The sequence below is a fragment of the Perognathus longimembris genome, chromosome 2, assembly GCF_023159225.1.
Source record: "Perognathus longimembris pacificus isolate PPM17 chromosome 2, ASM2315922v1, whole genome shotgun sequence".
NCBI classification, from domain to species: domain Eukaryota; kingdom Metazoa; phylum Chordata; class Mammalia; order Rodentia; family Heteromyidae; genus Perognathus; species Perognathus longimembris.
This window is the reverse complement of record NC_063162.1, coordinates 14,239,103-14,256,280: the sequence shown is the minus strand read 5'-3', so window position 1 is coordinate 14,256,280 and position 17,178 is coordinate 14,239,103. Positions and strand designations below refer to the sequence as shown.

Here is a 17,178-nt window from a genome sequence, read left to right as displayed (position 1 = left end):
AGTAGCGAAAAGCCAGAAGCAGAGATGTGGCTCTAGCAGTTGAGCCCCCCATCTTGGAATTTTGTGCAGTAGGGGACTTTATACTCTTGTTTAGCTTTTTTGCTCAAGGGTAATGCTCTTATCACTTCAGCCATGCCTCCATTTCCACTAAAGAATTCTTGACATGTAAGCGGCTATATACCCTGTGTGTGACTTAGCAAGGGCTCAGTAACTGCTTGTTGAACTAAGAAAAAGTTGAGGATGAAGCAGTTCCAATGTTACTTATTCATGGATGGTGAGCACCATAGGTCCCATTCCTCAACTGTGAAATGAAAATTTGGAATCAGACTCTTTCAGCTGCAAACGTTTTGTCAAATAAAGAAAAAGTATGTGGTTTAAATCATGCTTTTTTCTCCCTTTTCTAGCTTGAACAGATGGATTTGGAAGTCCGAGAAATCCCACCCCAAAGTCGAGGAATGTACAGTAACAGAATGAGAAGCTACAAGCAAGAAATGGGCAAACTGGAAGCAGATTTTGTGAGTAAAATTCCATTATTTGTCATATGTACTGATTTCTAAACTGCATTTTCACATCTTTTTATTATTATTGTTTTCACCTTTTGCCCTAATTCAGGGTCCCTGCAAAAACCAAGCTACAGTTTTTATTATTAATTAGAGATCACATGGGTGCTAGAAATAGGGAATTTAAAGTATGCTGGAGTCATGACTCATAACTAAATCCACATCCTGTGGCCCATTGAGTCTATGTAGCATTTATTGTTATTTAGCATTTATCAGAGTTTCAAAACCCAGTTGATGGCCTTACAGAGTGGGTACCCTTTAGATGGAGTGGGGTGTCTATGGATGGACCTATGTTGTTCTAAACCTCCTGAGAGCATATCTCTTTTTGGATGCATGGTTCTGCATGAATTTTCCCCTCCCCTGTGATGAGCTCCCTATATACATCTTAAAAGGATGTATTATGCCCATTCCCCAAGTTGAAAAGAATTACTTTCAATAGTGATTTGTGTAAGCAATCCTTGAACGTTGATTGCGTGCTGGGGCGCCAGTGACTCACACCTGTAATCCTAGCTGCTCAGGAGACTGAGATCTGAGGATCACTGTTAGAAGCCAGCCTGGACAGGAAAGTCTGTGAGACTCTTATCTAAAGTTAATCACCAGAAAACCGGAAGGGGCTGTATGGATCAAAATGGTAGAGCACTAGTGTTGAATGGAAAAAGCTCAAGGACAGCACCCACGCCCTGAGTTCAAGCCTGTGATCAACAATAACAACAAAAAAATATTGATTTCCCTGTAAGGATATTTAGCTTTCTCTTCCTGTATATCATACTTTTTAATCTCCTCCATTTGTAGCAAATTTAAGAATATAAAATTAAAGTTATAATATTAAAAAGGTCAGGAATTAGAGTAAGAAAAGGCAGTTCAGGAAAAATTCTACTTCTGCTTAAATATTCAGAAGAATGGATAGCCAGGGCTTGAAGAGATTATCTGTATCCCTGTGCTCCTAGCAACATTTTTATAATAGGAAAAAGGTGAAAGCAACCTACATATCAGGAATGGATGGATAAACAAAATGTCTAAGTGACATATCATGCCCAGGAAATTGTGATACAAGATGAACCTTGAGGACATTAGGCTAGGTGAAACAAATTAGTCTCAAAAGAAAGAGCAAATACTATCTAATTTCATTTAGTATGGGGTCTTTGGGGTAGTCATACTCATAGAAACAAAAAATAGAATGGTGCTTTGGGAGGGAGAAATAGTGTTGTTTACTGGACACATAGTTTGAATTTTGCAAGAAGAGTTCTGCTGAGCAACTACAACAGAGTGTTACCATTACAAAATCCTGTAGTCCTTGGGTAGCTTAAGCAACAGAAATTTGTTTTCTTACCCTTCTGGAGGTAGGCCATATGAGGTTAAGGTGTTGGAGGAGTCAGCGTCTCTGAAGCTTCTCTAGTTAGTAGCTGGCTTCTCCCTTTGACTCATGCTGTCTTCTGCACATGTTGTGTCCTCGTTTCCTTGTTCTTGCAAGGACACACCAAGACCCACACTAATAAATGACCTCTTGACTTTGTCTCCAAATACAGTCACGTTCTCAGTACTGAAGATTAGTACTTCAACATATAAATTTGAGAGTGATACAATGCAGCCCAGAGCATTGAGTTTAGTTTTAATGTTTCTACTTTTTTTTTTTCAGAAGTGGTTACTCCTTTGCTTATTATACAACTTAATCTAACATCCATTCGTCTAATTTGTTTCCCATATAATTTGATACTGGGTAGAGTTCTTCACAGCCCTTTATTTTAGGTATTTTGAAATTATATTCTTGGGTAAATATTCCTTTTTTAGCTTTGTTTCTATTATGAAGAAAAATGGGGCCAATAACTATGATCTTAAAATATATTCTATGGGCTATCTTTAAATATTTATGTTTTTATGTATTTGTTGCCCCAGCGTTCTTCTATGTCAGGAAACCTCTTTTGCTATCAGTATAATTTCATTTTCTTCATAGGCAAATTTTTATTACTATTTATACTTATGAATTGTACATAATAGCAAGGATTACTGTGATATTTCTATACATGGATACATCCTGCATTGATCAGGTCTGCCTCCCTTTCTTCTACCCATAAAACCCTTCCCTAAGTCTCTCAGCATCCATCCCATTCCTAACTCTTTCTTAATTTCTTTCTGTCTTTTTCTCCCCCTCGTTCCTTGTCTTTAGTGGCCACTATTCCATTCTGACCCTCAAGAAGGTTGAGTTGTTTGTTTCTATGCATGAATGACAAGTGTGGCATTTGTGTTTCTGCAGCATGGCCACTTTGCATTGTTCACTTTGATTGTGATCAATAGTCTGTGAAGGACTTTAACCAGCATTGTTTAACTTCTAGGTCTGAAGAGTGGACAGAACAGATGTGGATTACTATCCCCAGTCACACATGATAGAACCAACAGGTTCTATCAGATTAAATAGAGATTTTTATTAGTGCACATTAATTGTACGGAGTGGGAGGTTTCCTTATGACATTTTTATACATGCATGTAGCAGTCGAACTCACTCTATTGTTGTCTCATCCTCTCCCCCTTTTCCCACATCTCCAAGGGTGCCCCTTTTATTTTTGTGTCTTCTCCCAGCCCCAAGATTTTGCAAAAGAGAGAAAATGTGAAGGATTTTGTCTTTGAGTGCCTGACTTCCTTCTCTTAACATGATGGTCTCTCCATTTCCATCCATTTTCCTTTAGACAACCTCTTTTTTTTATAGCTAAGTAAAACTCTATAGTGTATAATTGCACATTGTACATATAACTCAATATACACTATGTTTTCTTTATCTTCTCATCTGTTTACCCATACCTATGCTGATTCCACAATTTGTTGTGAATAGTGCTAAAATAAACATGAACATACAGGTTATCTCTATTATGAAGTTTATTCCTAGTGTGCAGTAGCTGGATCACATGATAGTTCTAATTGTATTATTAGCAACTATTGTTGGCAGTGTTGTGGTTGGAACTCATGACTTGGAACTTGCTAAGGAAGTACTATAACATTTGGGCCATGCCTCAGTCTCCACTTTCGAAAAAAATCTCTGTACTGATCTCCATAGTGGCTGCATTAACTTATAATCCCCAGTAGTGAATAAGGGTTCCTTTGTCCCTGCATCATCACCCACATCTGCAGGCTGTAGAGAATGTCGAGCTGTTAAATAACATGCAGTGATCTTTTTGGGATCTTCTCCCAAGTGTGGTTAAGACATGTCTAGAATAGCCTTACTTTCAAGATGTGATGTTTTGTAGGCTCCAGTTGAATGGTTTGGAGTGCTCAGTGATTACTCTTCTTTCTGTTTAGTTTTCATTCTGTCCAAGACACTGGGCAGTCTCCGAATCCCAGCCTCCCAATTCACAGGATCTTTCCTTCTGCATATTCATTTTCAACCAGACTTAAGTGGACCCCATTACAGATTTTTGGAACTCCTCTTTGGTTCCACTCTTACCACTACCTTTCTGAATCTCACCTGTGTCATCAGCACCAGGCTCCAGTGCCTGCCCTCTGTGTGGGCTCTCTTCTGTATGCTGCAAATCCCCAAGACCTCCAGGCTGAATATGATGGTCCTGTGAGTTTGTTTCATGTTTCTCTTCCTCAAGAGATTGAAATCCTGTGATACCCATCATCTTAATTTTTAAGCAATTGCTTCACAGATTGTGCCCATTTTTTTTCTGCCCATTGTTTAGAGCTAGAGGATTAGTTTGGGCCTGATAGCTCTGTTTCCTCATGAATAATTATGTCCATGAAAAAAAAATAATAGTTGTGTTTATAATGACTTATCATAGAACATAATATTTGTAACTGACTGGGGACTCATGTAAGAAGTTTTTAAAACTTAGGCTGTCATTTGTAATCTTTATTTTGGGAGATTAAGAGAATCTAGTGATCACGTTTGTATTTCATTTCTTCTGGGAACTATTGTGGCTCCTGGTGAATCTCTTCACTTGTCTAATTACATTCTTTCCTGATTTTTGGCCTGTTATATCCCAGTATTGTTCAGTTTTATCTTCACATAGTCTTGGATTAAGTCTGTAATAATTCATCTGTTTACCCTATATTTCAGATGAGGTTCCATCCTTTGTCATACTTACTGATTACCAAATTGCATTTTCACCTATGTTTCTTTATTGTTTTCACCTTGTGCCCTAATTCAGGGGCTTCTGCAAAACCAAGCTACAGCTTTCATTATGAATCATAGATCACATGGGGCTGGATTCATAACTCACAACTAGATCTATATCCTGTAGCCCCTTGAGTCTGCATAGCATTTATTGTTATTCAGCATTTATCAGAATTTCAGAACCCAGTTGCAGGCCTCACAGAATTGGTATCCTCTAAGTTCAGGTGTCTAAGGAGTTCTAAACCTCCTGAGAGCGTATCTCTGTTTTTGGATGCATGGTTCTACATGTACTTTCCTCTCCACTGTGCTGAGCTTTCTATATACATCTTAAAAGGATGTATTATGCCCATGCCCCAAGTTGAAAAGAATTACTCTCAATAGTGATTTGTATAAACAATCCTTTAACTGGGAGACCACATGACTTCCTGTAAAGCCACGTGGTTATTCCAGGCAGAACTAGAATCAGGCAGAACTAGAATCAGATTACCTTAGCACTCATTCCACTGCTCTGTCTTTTGAGTCCCCAGCCCAACTAACTTCAGGTTTGCATGAAGAGTCATTGAATAACATCTTTTTAGGAAACATCTTTAGGAAAACAACTTCCTTAGAAAATAAGAATTCAGGCGTTGGTGGGTCATATTTGTAACCCTAGCTACTTAGGAGACCGAGATTTGAGGATTTTGGTTCAAAGCAAGCTCAAACAGGAAAGTCTGTGATACTCCTATCTCCAGTTAACCACCCCAGACCCAGAAGTGGAACTGTGGCTTAAGTGGAAAAGCGCTAGCCTTGGGCAAAAAAAGCTCAGGAATAGTGCCAAGGCCCTGAGTTCAAGCCCTAGGAATGACAAAAAGAAAGAAAGAAAAAGAAAAAGGAAAGAAGAATTCATATCCGTAAGCAATTCATTTAGCTTCTTTTTTCAGAATTGATATGAAGTTCACTAAGATTTGGTCCTGTCAGAATGTTCTAGAAAAGTAAGCCAGGCAGAAGAGGGGAAAAGTAGAGTTGAGAAGTTTTTCAAGTTTAAGGTGATATGTGTTTCTGAAACAAACAAACAAAAAAAAAAACTAAACGAAAATAAATAAATAAAATAAATAACCCTGCAGTTATTCAAACAGAATATTCTTAAATTTATGTAAAATGTTTCATCAACTCTCAGTAAATAGAAAAATGGGACAAATAAGTGTTAAACCAGGATGAAGTTTTAAAGGTTAGGAAGGTGTGATGTGTTGACATGGGTGTTGAATGCTTTTTACATCTCTGATTTTGTATTGTGATTCTAGCACCACCTTGTGGTTGATTTGTGTGTTTGCATATTTCTTTCTTGTAACAAATCTGAACTTCCTTTAAGACAACATACATATCATCCATGGAAGAGTAGAGGATTAGATGGTGACGAGTGTTAGAAGTGGAGCTTTTTAGCCCCAGCCACAAGTTCACTTCTATCCCAGGTCAGTAGTGCCTGAATGCTGTCCTTTCCTGTTTGGCATTCTATGTGATGTGATTGTTAGACCAGCTCCTAGTGCAGAACTGTCTACATCAGAGAATGGCACTTCTATTGACAGTCTCAGCAGTGAGGCTGAATGGCCCTAGAAATCCTACTACCTGCGGACTACCGGAGTTGGTCCCTTAGGTCAGGGTTCAAAGGATGTTGTAGAACAGCTTGAAGCTTTGACTGTCACCACCTGCACTCTTTCTTTTCACAGGTGAATGGACAAGTTGAGTATCTGAGGAAAGCCAGTACACATCTTCTATCTTGTTTTCTTTTTAGAAGTCTGAGACTAAAGGAGTGTGAATGAGAACGATGAATTTGAATTTTGATTTTTGTCAAAGGCCAAGAACTTGGTGCTTCTGTTTATACTTACACTGTAGACTTCCTGGAGTACTTTACTTCTGCCTCTGTAAAAGCTGTAGGAAATCACGAAAGCATGTTTAGAGGTGTGGGTAGTCTTGGTGGTCATTCATGCCGATTAGAACATCAACCAATCCTTTGCGCAGAAGCATATCTGTATTCTAAAAAGAAATACAAGAGCTAGGCTGGAGAGAACCACCTCAGGAAAGGAAATTCCCTTTACTAGATACATTTGGTTAATATGCCTGCTGTAAAAAGAAAAATGACACTTGTTTTATTCTGTGTAGAAATATCTGCTTATTTGAAAATACAGAGAAGTAGAAAGAAATCACCAAAGTCCTTTATGACCCCCAAAGAATCATATTTTACATTTGGATCCAGCCTTCCCTTCCTCCTTGCATAATTTTATTTGACATAATAATGATGTTACTTGATATACATTTGCTCTTTTTAAACTTAAGTTCCAACGTTGGTATTTTTTCATTTCTATAAATTCTTCATCATTTAAGTAAGACTTCAGTAATGTTAACTTTTGTTGAATCCCAATATATTTCCATTTATCCCTACCATAATTTGGATGTGAGGAATGTATTTGAACAGGATTATTAAATCATAATCACTTGTCAGAAGGCAGATTATGAAGTCAAAGAGTATCAACAGTTTTATAGTTCTTAATAAAATTTGCCTAGAACTGCATTTTTAGTGTGACTCATGGGCTTAATTTTGTTCTTTCTCCATATCTCCTCCATAGCTGAATGTGCTTTAAGAAATAAAAAGCCTGGGTGAACCAGGGCTAAATACATTTCACATATCATTCATCTAATCCTCAAATAATTATATAAGGAAGATATTGTTATTGTCTGTTACTGTGGAGATTTTATAAACCCTAGAATTAAGTATAACTGAGATGTCTTTATTTTTTTTATTTTTTATTTTTTTGTTAAGATGGTCTTCTGTTGCTAATACTGACGAGGCATGACTCTTCATATCTGGCCTACCCCTGAATTTACTTTTGCATTTTAACATATTTTATAGTCTGATATGGAAGAATTATTTAAAGTTATTTGGAGTTGACTGACCTTTAAGGAGGAGAGCATTGCTGTATTTATACAGTAAGTACATGTATACATGTATTATTTTCCTCATTTGCAGTCATTTTGTAAGGAAGAAGGCTTCCCATTACTAAGACTCCATGAGGTAAAGTTGTTAGAAAATCACCATGTGGTTGACTTTCTTGGTGAGATTCTTATTTTAGGCTTTGACCTTGGTAAATCTACTTACAGAGGGCCCCCATTAATGTCAAAGGCAAACATCCCCTGGACCAGCTTGGGAGGGAGGAGACAAGAGTAACCTGCCTTCTGGGGCTAGTCTCCCTTGTGTTTTCTGCTTGCCTCCTCATGCAGAAGGCTGCAAATGCTTCCGTTCTTCTTCCTTCTTTTTACTATGAGTACTGAGACAGTATTATGTGTTACGTGTTTTATGGTGGGTCTTCTTTTCTGAATTTCAGGTTGGCCTTAATAGATTTCTTCATTTTGGAAGCTTTGCTACTCTGTCCCAGTGTGGCTGTTTTTTTTTTGTTGTTGTTTGTTTGTTTAATGATGACTGCTTTGGGCTGAAGACGATTGCCTTCAGCTACCTCAGAGTTTTGTAACATGTAATGAAAAGTAACTTCCAGACCCACTGGAGTCATAGCACAGCTGAAGTGCATGCTGACAGAAACCTATGGGTGCAGGTGCATCTACTTCTTCATGTTTGTGTAAACTTATATTTTAGTGGATCAGGATCAGATCTGACAGTTCAATTGTAACTTTTTCCTACCTGTGTGACAGTAGTTTTTCCATTATTGGAATTAAAGTTACAGTGTTGTTTCATGATGAAATAAGCCCATTTTTCTATGACCTAGTGGTATTCTATATGTAGCTTATTGGGCTTAATATTAAATCAACACTTAACAAATTATTACCAGCTTTTTTTGTTATATGCTTATTTTACATAGCTGTTAGGACTGTATGTAGGAAATAAAGATAAAAACCAGAAAGATTTTGAAAGGTTGTTATAAACCTGGGATAAATTTGGCTTTATTGTTCGTCACTAGATGGCACTGTTTGTTTGCAGAGTGTCATTTTTTTTTAAGAAAAAGAAACTGTGGTAGTAACTGAAATTACTGCCTCATGAATAAAATATTTCTGGTGGGATTTGCATTTCTATATTGGCTGAAGACACTGTGTTGAATGTTTTATTAACCAGCCCAGTGCAACTGTCAGCCTATTAAAGAGATCCAATGGTCCCTGTTTAGATAAATAAACTAAATAAATCCAATTCGTCAAATTGTGTTCCTGGCTGTTTATTTTCCAATTCTTTTGATGTACAGTTTATTTTAAGTTAAAGCCACATCAGTTTAAAAATTAATGGGAAAAATGTTATTTGGTGTTTGGAACACGAAGAAGCTAATTGCCATCGTCAAAAAGCTAGCTCTGTTTTAATGTGAAATTGTTTACTCACAAATAGTAAACTTTTTACTGGTTGTTTATAAACTGTTCCATGGTCAGAAGTTGTTGGATAGTCTTCAAATGCATGACCAGAGATTGGAGCCCCTGGTTAGTTTCCCTAGGAAAATCACTGTGTTCTTTTGCTTGTTTTCCCTATTTCTTGTATGCTATACTGTTCTTGGAAAGAAAAATAGCTAATTGAGTTTTCATTGACTTGCATTTTAGGAAAATATTTGCAAATCACTTGGTGAATGCCAAAGATAAGAGGAGAGAGAGAGTGACCCTGGGGTTATGACATGGGGAAGGAAACTCAAAGCCACAGGGTGAGACTTCAACTGGGACCAGTGTGCTAGCTGGTTCATTGTCCTCTTATGGCTTTCAGGAATCTCATCGTTGTGTAATACCACTGGGCTACTCTAGACACTTTAAACTCAGGCCCTAGGGCTACAGCAGTATTTGAATAAAGTACATCAATTTTGTGCACTGTTCAAGTAAAGCAAGTTAGTAACTTAATGCATTGTGGTTTTGACTTCTCATTTCCTTTTTCACAAGTCTTCAGTTGCTTTTTATGTGTCCTTGCTATCTTTTATCTATTTCGATGTATATGAGGTTCAGAGCAAAACTTAACATGGATTAGGCACTTAACTTTTAGCATACAGCTTTTGGGAACATTCAGCTAGTTGTGATGAAGGCTGAGTCAGATCTGATGTCTAGGGAGAAGTTTTGAAAACTATGTAACTGTAGTCAGAGAATTTTGCTATATTAACTCTTTTAAACTATCTTGTACAAGAAGTTGAAGGTAGGCTGAAATAAATTTCATCAGAGACTTTGCTGCTGGTTTCAGGTCCTTATAAGCATAGCAGGGAATATATCATATGTACAGATAGTCTTGCTTTTTCCCTTAGGTTGTTTTGTGGTTTTTTTTTGCATCCTTTAGTTAACAAAACTGAAAAGACACATATGTAAGAATAAAAACAAATAGCAATTGTAGAGTCAAATCATTTTTTTTTTCATTTGAGTGGTTCACCAGATCATGTATTAAGTGCCATTGCTCAAAATCTCTCTGAAATCTTTAAGTGTGGTCACATTGGGAAGCCCTAAGAAGTGTGATTCCATTTTCAGGTCATCTTATTTGTTCTTCAGGATCCTTATTTTCCAAAAATACATAAAAGTTACTACAAATCAAACACAGAACATTCTGAAATAAATCCAAAATTTTCTCATTCTCCATTTGTTCTGCTAAATATTGTTCCTAAAAAGTTATTGCTTTCCTTGGCTTGGAAGTCTGTTGTCAAATGGAGATTTTTAGTTATGGCGAATTGACCTGTAAATGCATTCCTTAAATGGAGAGAGTCAGATTACATCCTTGGAAAAGTCATTTTGCATGGCACTGGCTTTGGTGTGAAATGTCTAATTATAGAAATGAAATTAGTTTCTTTGTATTCTGCACTTAAAACAAGGGTGTCCTCTCTTATTTTTTTCTAAAATTTTCATCTGATAGTCTTTTGACCTTTATGAAAGAATGTTGCATCTTTGAATACTGGTTCACTAATATTTTTTGTTTCTTTCCTTGTATTGATAAAGTCAAATAAATTTGCACAGAACTTAGAATAGATATAAGATATTTAAAGTGAAATACAGAAATGAGAAATTTTCCATCTTCATGCTAGAGTCCTACAGAGCTTCTGTGTGATGCATCCCAAATACAACCTGAAAGAAGGCTTCTATTTGAAAGCTTTATTTACACTTTTTAAAATATTATGTCAATATTGCTAGACACTTGATAGAAATGGTTAGTTCCTTCTTTTTCTTACATTGTGTGTGTGAGCTGAATTTGGTCCTGGGCCACATTTCCAAGAGATCATGTGTGAAATAGTGAGAAATCCCTGCAGCTGGAAGCCTGGGACCTTAGCATGTGGCATATTCGTTCTGTGCTGAGTTTCTGATCTGTAAATTGAATCCGAGGATCAACTCTGTCTACCTAATGGGGAATGAGGAGAGTACAAGGAGATAGCAAATGGGGAAATGTGTTTGGGAGCTGCACTGATATTTAGTCAGAACTTTCCTATAAACAAATAGAGTAAGCTTCCAATGATTAAGGAATTTAGAGGTTGCAGTATTTCAAGGTCAGAAGATTCCTTAAATATCCTAAAAATATAAACTGCCTTCTTCAGTGGGAGAACTGCAGAAGCGTACACAAAGGATTGCAACATGGAATCTTCCACGGTATTCTCAGATATGACCTTCTGAGTTGGATTGCTTTTGTACGCTAGCACATTTTGTTTTGTAAAAGACATCTTAGAAATTAATCTATGGTAACAGCAAGCAAGGCTTCTCCTTGACCTTGGGGTAGTAGAGTCAGAATTAAAGGTAGAGTAGAAGAATTGTATTGTATATTACTTATGTTGTATTAATATATGTATTATGCTACTATTTAGTTACCTTTGCATTGCATTTTTATCCAGTGTATAGCATCTACATTGAATTGCTTTGGCTTTCCTCCCTGTCCCTTCCTGTTTCCAATAAGTGCCATTTCCCTAAAACGCATATAAGTTACAGTCTTGATTAGGCAACACACTGGTCTAAAATAACCATATTGAGAGACAAAGATGAGGAAGATTTGCTCATCTTCTAAATATTGTCATTGACTGTGGAATGCCTACAATGACAAATAGCCCTGTAATTTAACAGTTTTAAATTTTGTCATATATGAGAACTTGTCTAAAATAGAAGACCTAGACATGTAAGGCAATGTGATATACAAATATAAGTAATGTGATAGAAACAAAAATGTTGTACCAGGCTCACTCTCTTTTTCTTCAAATGAAAGAACAAATGAAGAAGCTGAAGAAGAAAACCTTTAAGCTGGTCATGTTTCTGGTTACTCCCTTCATGGTTTTGTTGTTGTTGTTTGGTTAAGGTTTTTTTTTTTATTTTTTAACCCAGCTTCTCATATTTACTAGGCAGGTGTTATACCTCTGAGTCAACATTAAAGTTAGTTTTGGTGGTTTCCAACAATTTGTTATTGTTATTTTAGTGTAGGTTACCATAAACAATTTATATGTATTTAGTGACTGTTATATATCAAGCACTTTGCAAGGTTATCAAAAGATGAATTACTGTGCTTTTTTAGGGAGCTCAGAGCCTTAGTAACAATAGTCATGTAGTAAGTGGAACTATGGCAGTCTCAGTAGGATAGTATGTGAAAACGAGAAGGGATATCTGTGTGTGCGCGCGCGTGCTTAGAAAGTCCAGGTGTGAAGGAAGGGTCCTGTAGAAGGTGATATCCCAGCTGAGACTTGAGTTCATTCAATCAGACTGAGTGAACAGCATAAACAAAAGCAGATGGGTAAGTGAAGGATAGGGACCAGAAAAGCAAAGATGGATAGGAAAGAGGGAGGTGACATGTTTGTATTTGTTCTAGGTATAAAAGATGAGTCATAGCCATGGTTAGCAAACTTTGCTATATATTGAGTATCGTTTTAAAATCCTGATACCTGGCTCTCTACTGCTTGACTTGAGATTTAATTGGTATGGGTGTGACTTGAGCGTCTTAAAAGTTGTTTTTCTATTTGTTTATTTCTTTTGTAAAGTTCCTCAGGTGATTCTTGGTGGCTTTTCTTGAATTAAGCATTTTAAACAGAAACAATGAAGCTTGCTATTCCAGATGAACCCAAATGCCATTGAATTTTATTTCCCTTTTTTTTTTACTTTAAAATCCTGAATACTAGTTTAAATAAAAAAATTAAATTGACAAAATTCATTATACCGTGGCAGTTTCCCTCAGTTGTATCAAATTACTTTAAAAATGAATTTCCTTTGGTATTGTTAGGTGTTAGAACCATGCACATAGAATTTTTCTCCCTTGGTATCAAAACAAATACCTTAAATATTCACTTAGAATAAAATAAAACAAACCTCTCTGTTTTCAATTGCACACTGACCGTGTCTTTGAACTCCTATCTTAAGTCAGTGCCAATAAAACATCTTCATGTGAATTTTTTTTGTTTAATTGATTGTTTTGGAAACAGACATATAAGTTTTCTTGTAAGAAAGAAGATAGAAGTTTGTGTTTATATGTGTGTGTATACATACACATTTATGTGCTCTGTCTGGATTTAATAGGAAAAACTTTGTGTATTTACACACACACACACACACACACACACACACACTTTTTTCTTCCCCCTGTGAAGTCTTGCAAGACTGATTGTAACTTAATTTTGTACAGGAATTGTCAAGAAATTGCCAGTAATCTCTAATCAGAGAAAAAGAAGTACGGATGTGATGGGTAAATAGGGTTCTGTTGTAGCCAACATCTTCATTGATCTTAACAGAATTGCTCTTTGCCTCCCTTGTGTCTGTATTTTCTCTTGGCAGTGAGCCGAGTGAATTTGGAACAGCAAGAAAGAGAGAAAATCTTCTTGGTTCCAAATGATGATAGCTGTGCAGTGGTATGGGGAAAATAACTTACGACTTGATAGTAAATTACTAGAGGATTGCTTGTCTCTTGTTTGGAAGGAAAATTGAAGTTCCTTCTTTGGCCAGATTGGAAAATTTTCTAACTTAATATTACCCGTAGCTTATGATAGCAATTTAAATCTTATGATCATCATCATATCAAGTAATATTTGGAATTTTAAATTATGAAAAAATCTTTTGAACTATTTCCAAGTAGAATTTAGTCAAAAATGGCCCCGGTTCTAAAAAAGTTATAGTATTGTGTACCTTAAGAAACTGCTACTTTAAACTCTGTTTTATTATTAATAAGCCAAATAATCCTTTTCTTGGTTTTCTTAACCTCTATGTACCTTAAAGAATTTTGGCATATGGCCACGTTGTTTTGTTTAGACTTTGCAGTCAGAGAGATTGTCCTCAAGATAATAAGTGATTTCAGAATGGCTTTCTTTAACTTACACATTTACTTCTTTTAAGTTATTCATTATACCTCCAGGTAGATTCTTTCTCTGTGTCAGAAAATGTAGACTCCAGGTAACATTTTTTTCAGTATATTGTGTCTAAGAGGGCTTTCTATCTGCCTACTCTGTTCAGAAACTGTCAAAATAGTAAAACTGTGCTTTCAAATTCAAGTAGAAAATGGCCATAGATGGCACTTGGGTTTACATTGATGGTTAAAATATGCCATATCGCAGCTTTCTGTGAGAGAAATTTCCGAGAGCAAATTTGTTTATGGTAACCTTTTTGCATTAAGAATTTATTTTTCACTCTGAAAAGGAACACACGTCTACCCAGCAAAATTAAGAATACTCACTTTATCCTAAAAGTATTAGTGAAAATGTTCGTTTTGTCACAGAATATGACCAGCTGCGTTTCCTGTGACTTCTTTATTTCTTGATGGTGTCTTTGAAATTTGGATCTTTTGTAACACCATCTCTGCAAACCTTTTTTCCTCAGGAGTAGCACCTTCCATGTGAAAATTAAAGCATGCCTGCCCCATTTCTCCTCCTTGTCTCTCCAAAAGCATCACTGAAACTTTGCCACCAAATCAAGGCATTTGCCTTTTCAATTCTGTCACAACTACAGCTAAGTAACTGTCACTGGCTGTGACAAGTGGCACCCACAGTGGGGAAGAGAGGAACGAATGGAGTCAGGGGAAAACAAAAGCCTAGAGAGAGGGGGGAGAGCACCAGCTCATTTCCAGAGGTGAGAATGCCATCAGAATAGCTGCCTGCCCCCCTCCCTTCTCCCACCCCCATGCTTCTGAGGTGGGGCTTGTCCTGCAACCTGCGCTCCTGTACACTCCATGCTCATTATGGCTTTATGGATCTAGACAGTGTGGAGAAATACCTCAAAGTATAGGATGCTGTCATTGAATTCAAATTTCCTAAAGAATTTTACTAGAAAAGTCTGCAAAGGCCTACTGTCTAGATCGTATATGCAAATGTTAGTCTCATGTGCAAATGAGATAAATGTGGACACTTATAAATATCTACAGAGAGGAAGACCAACTCAGTTGTAAATTGGGATATCAGATGCATATCTACCTTGATAATGATCCTTTGGTAAGATCAGAATGCTAACCGTTTAGGGTAGAAATGACATGATATCTCTCCTAACTGAACACTAATAATGATGGACATTTTTCTCTCTTTATCTCAGCACTATTGAAATTTTTTTTTAATTTATTTATTTTTTTTCCTCAAATTTTTATTATCAAACTGACGTACAGAGAGGTTACAGTATCATACGTTGGGCATTGGATACATTTCTTGTACTGTTTGTTGCCTTGTCCCTCATGCCCCCCTCCCTCCCCCCCTTTCCCTCCCCCCCCAGTTGTTCAGTTCAATTACACCAAAGAGTTTTGCAAGTATTGCTTTTGTAGTTATTTCTCTTTTTTTACCCTGTGTCTCTCGAATTTGGTATTCCCTTTGAATTTCCTACTTCCAATACCAGTAAACACGGTTTCCAATATACTCAGATAAGATTACAGAGATAGTGTAGGTACAAACATAGGAAGGTGATACAAAACATTATCAATAATAGAAACTACACATACACATAGGACGTTGAAAGTAGTTAAAACTGCAAAGAACCAATAGCCCCCTCATCAAGTGGGCTAAAGACTTACAAAGAAACTTCTCTGAAGAGGAAATGAGAATGGCCAATAGTCGTATGAAAAAATGCTCTACATCACTGGCCATAAAGGAAATGCAAATCAAAACAACATTGAGATTCCATCTCACCCCAGCAAGAATGTCATATATCAAGAAAACTAATAATAACAATTGTTGGAGGGGATGTGGCCAAAAGGGAACCCTACTTCATTGTTGGTGGGAATGTAAACTGGTTCAGCCACTCTGGCAAGCAGTATGGAGATTCCTCAGAAGGCTCAATATAGAACTCCCCTATGACCCAGCAGCCCACTGTTGGGTATCTATCCAAAAGCCCACAAACAAAATCACAGTAATGCCACCAGCACAACAATGTTCATCGCAGCACAATTTGTCATAGCGAGAAGCTGGAACCAACCCAGATGCCCCTCCATAGATGAATGGATCAGGAAAATGTGGTACATTTACACAATGGAATTTTATGCCTCTATCAGAAAGAATGACATTGTTCCATTTGTAAGGAAATGGAAGGACTTGGAAAAAGTTATACTAAGTGAAGTGAGCCAGACCCAAAGAAACATGGACTCTATGGCCTCCCTTATTGGGAATAATTAGTACAGGTTTAGGCAAGCCATAGCAGAGCATCACAAGGCCCAATAGCTATACCCTTAGAAACACATAAGATGATGCTAATTGAAATGAACTCCATGTTATGGAAACAAGTGATATATCACAGTTGTAACTACCAGCACTATTGAAATTTGAGGTTGATCATTCTTTATTGTCTGCGCTGCCTTGTGCCTTGGAACATGTTTGTCAGTATCTAGGCCCCTCCCTGCTAAGTGTCAATGGACTTTCCCACTCTAGTCCTGACTCTTAAAAAATGTCTAAAAATATTCCAAATGGCCTTTGGGGGCAAAATTATTTAGACTGAGAGCCAGGGTGGATGATCACCAACAGAGGAAGGGGGAGGTGGAAGAATGAGGGTGGAGGGAGTCTTAACAAGCAAGATACGAGGTTGTAGTTATTTATTCTCACACTACTTTGTAATTCAGACAAATGAGGTAATGAAAAGCTAAGACACTTTCCCAAACACTCATAATTTAGATCCAAGACATCAAATCAAGTCTAGCTGCCATTAAAGTTACAGATTTTTACTATTGATAGCATTTATCTTTACAGAGTCATCAAAATCTCTGTAGGATCCAACTTGTAACTTGGTTCTCTAACCAATTTATGTTTATCTCATCTAAACTGTAAGCTAATAGAGGTCTATTAGCTGTAAGCTAATAGAAAGTATTCTGAGTTAAGGATCAAGAACTCTGGTTTTGAGGGCCAGCTCTGATATTAACTAGCCGAGTGTCCTTGGTCGAGTCATTGGGTCTCAGCTTCTTCAGTTCTAGAATGTGGGAGTCACTCTCCATGCTAAGGTCCAAGAGCTCTGTTGTTTGTTGGAAATGAAAATATTTGGCACATCAAGACTGGTGAAAGTTTCTGTATTGCTTTCAGATTATTCTTTATGCAGTTTAAATCAGTATGCTTTGGAACATTTGGCATAACTTGATCTACTAATTTCGTATTGATATGTCACCATTTTTATAAT

General features: G+C 36.9%; 1 protein-coding gene across 4 annotated transcripts in view; it reads left to right on the top strand.

Moving 5' to 3' along the window:
- The window catches only part of Vti1a (vesicle transport through interaction with t-SNAREs 1A), a 312,552-nt gene that overhangs the window by 11,137 nt on the left and 284,237 nt on the right, over positions 1-17,178 (top strand). For all 4 annotated transcript variants that reach the window (XM_048338260.1, XM_048338262.1, XM_048338263.1 and 1 more), the window contains exon 3: positions 405-515. In XM_048338260.1, the coding sequence (XP_048194217.1) occupies positions 405-515 (111 nt within the window). The remainder of the gene's footprint in view (positions 1-404; positions 516-17,178) is intronic.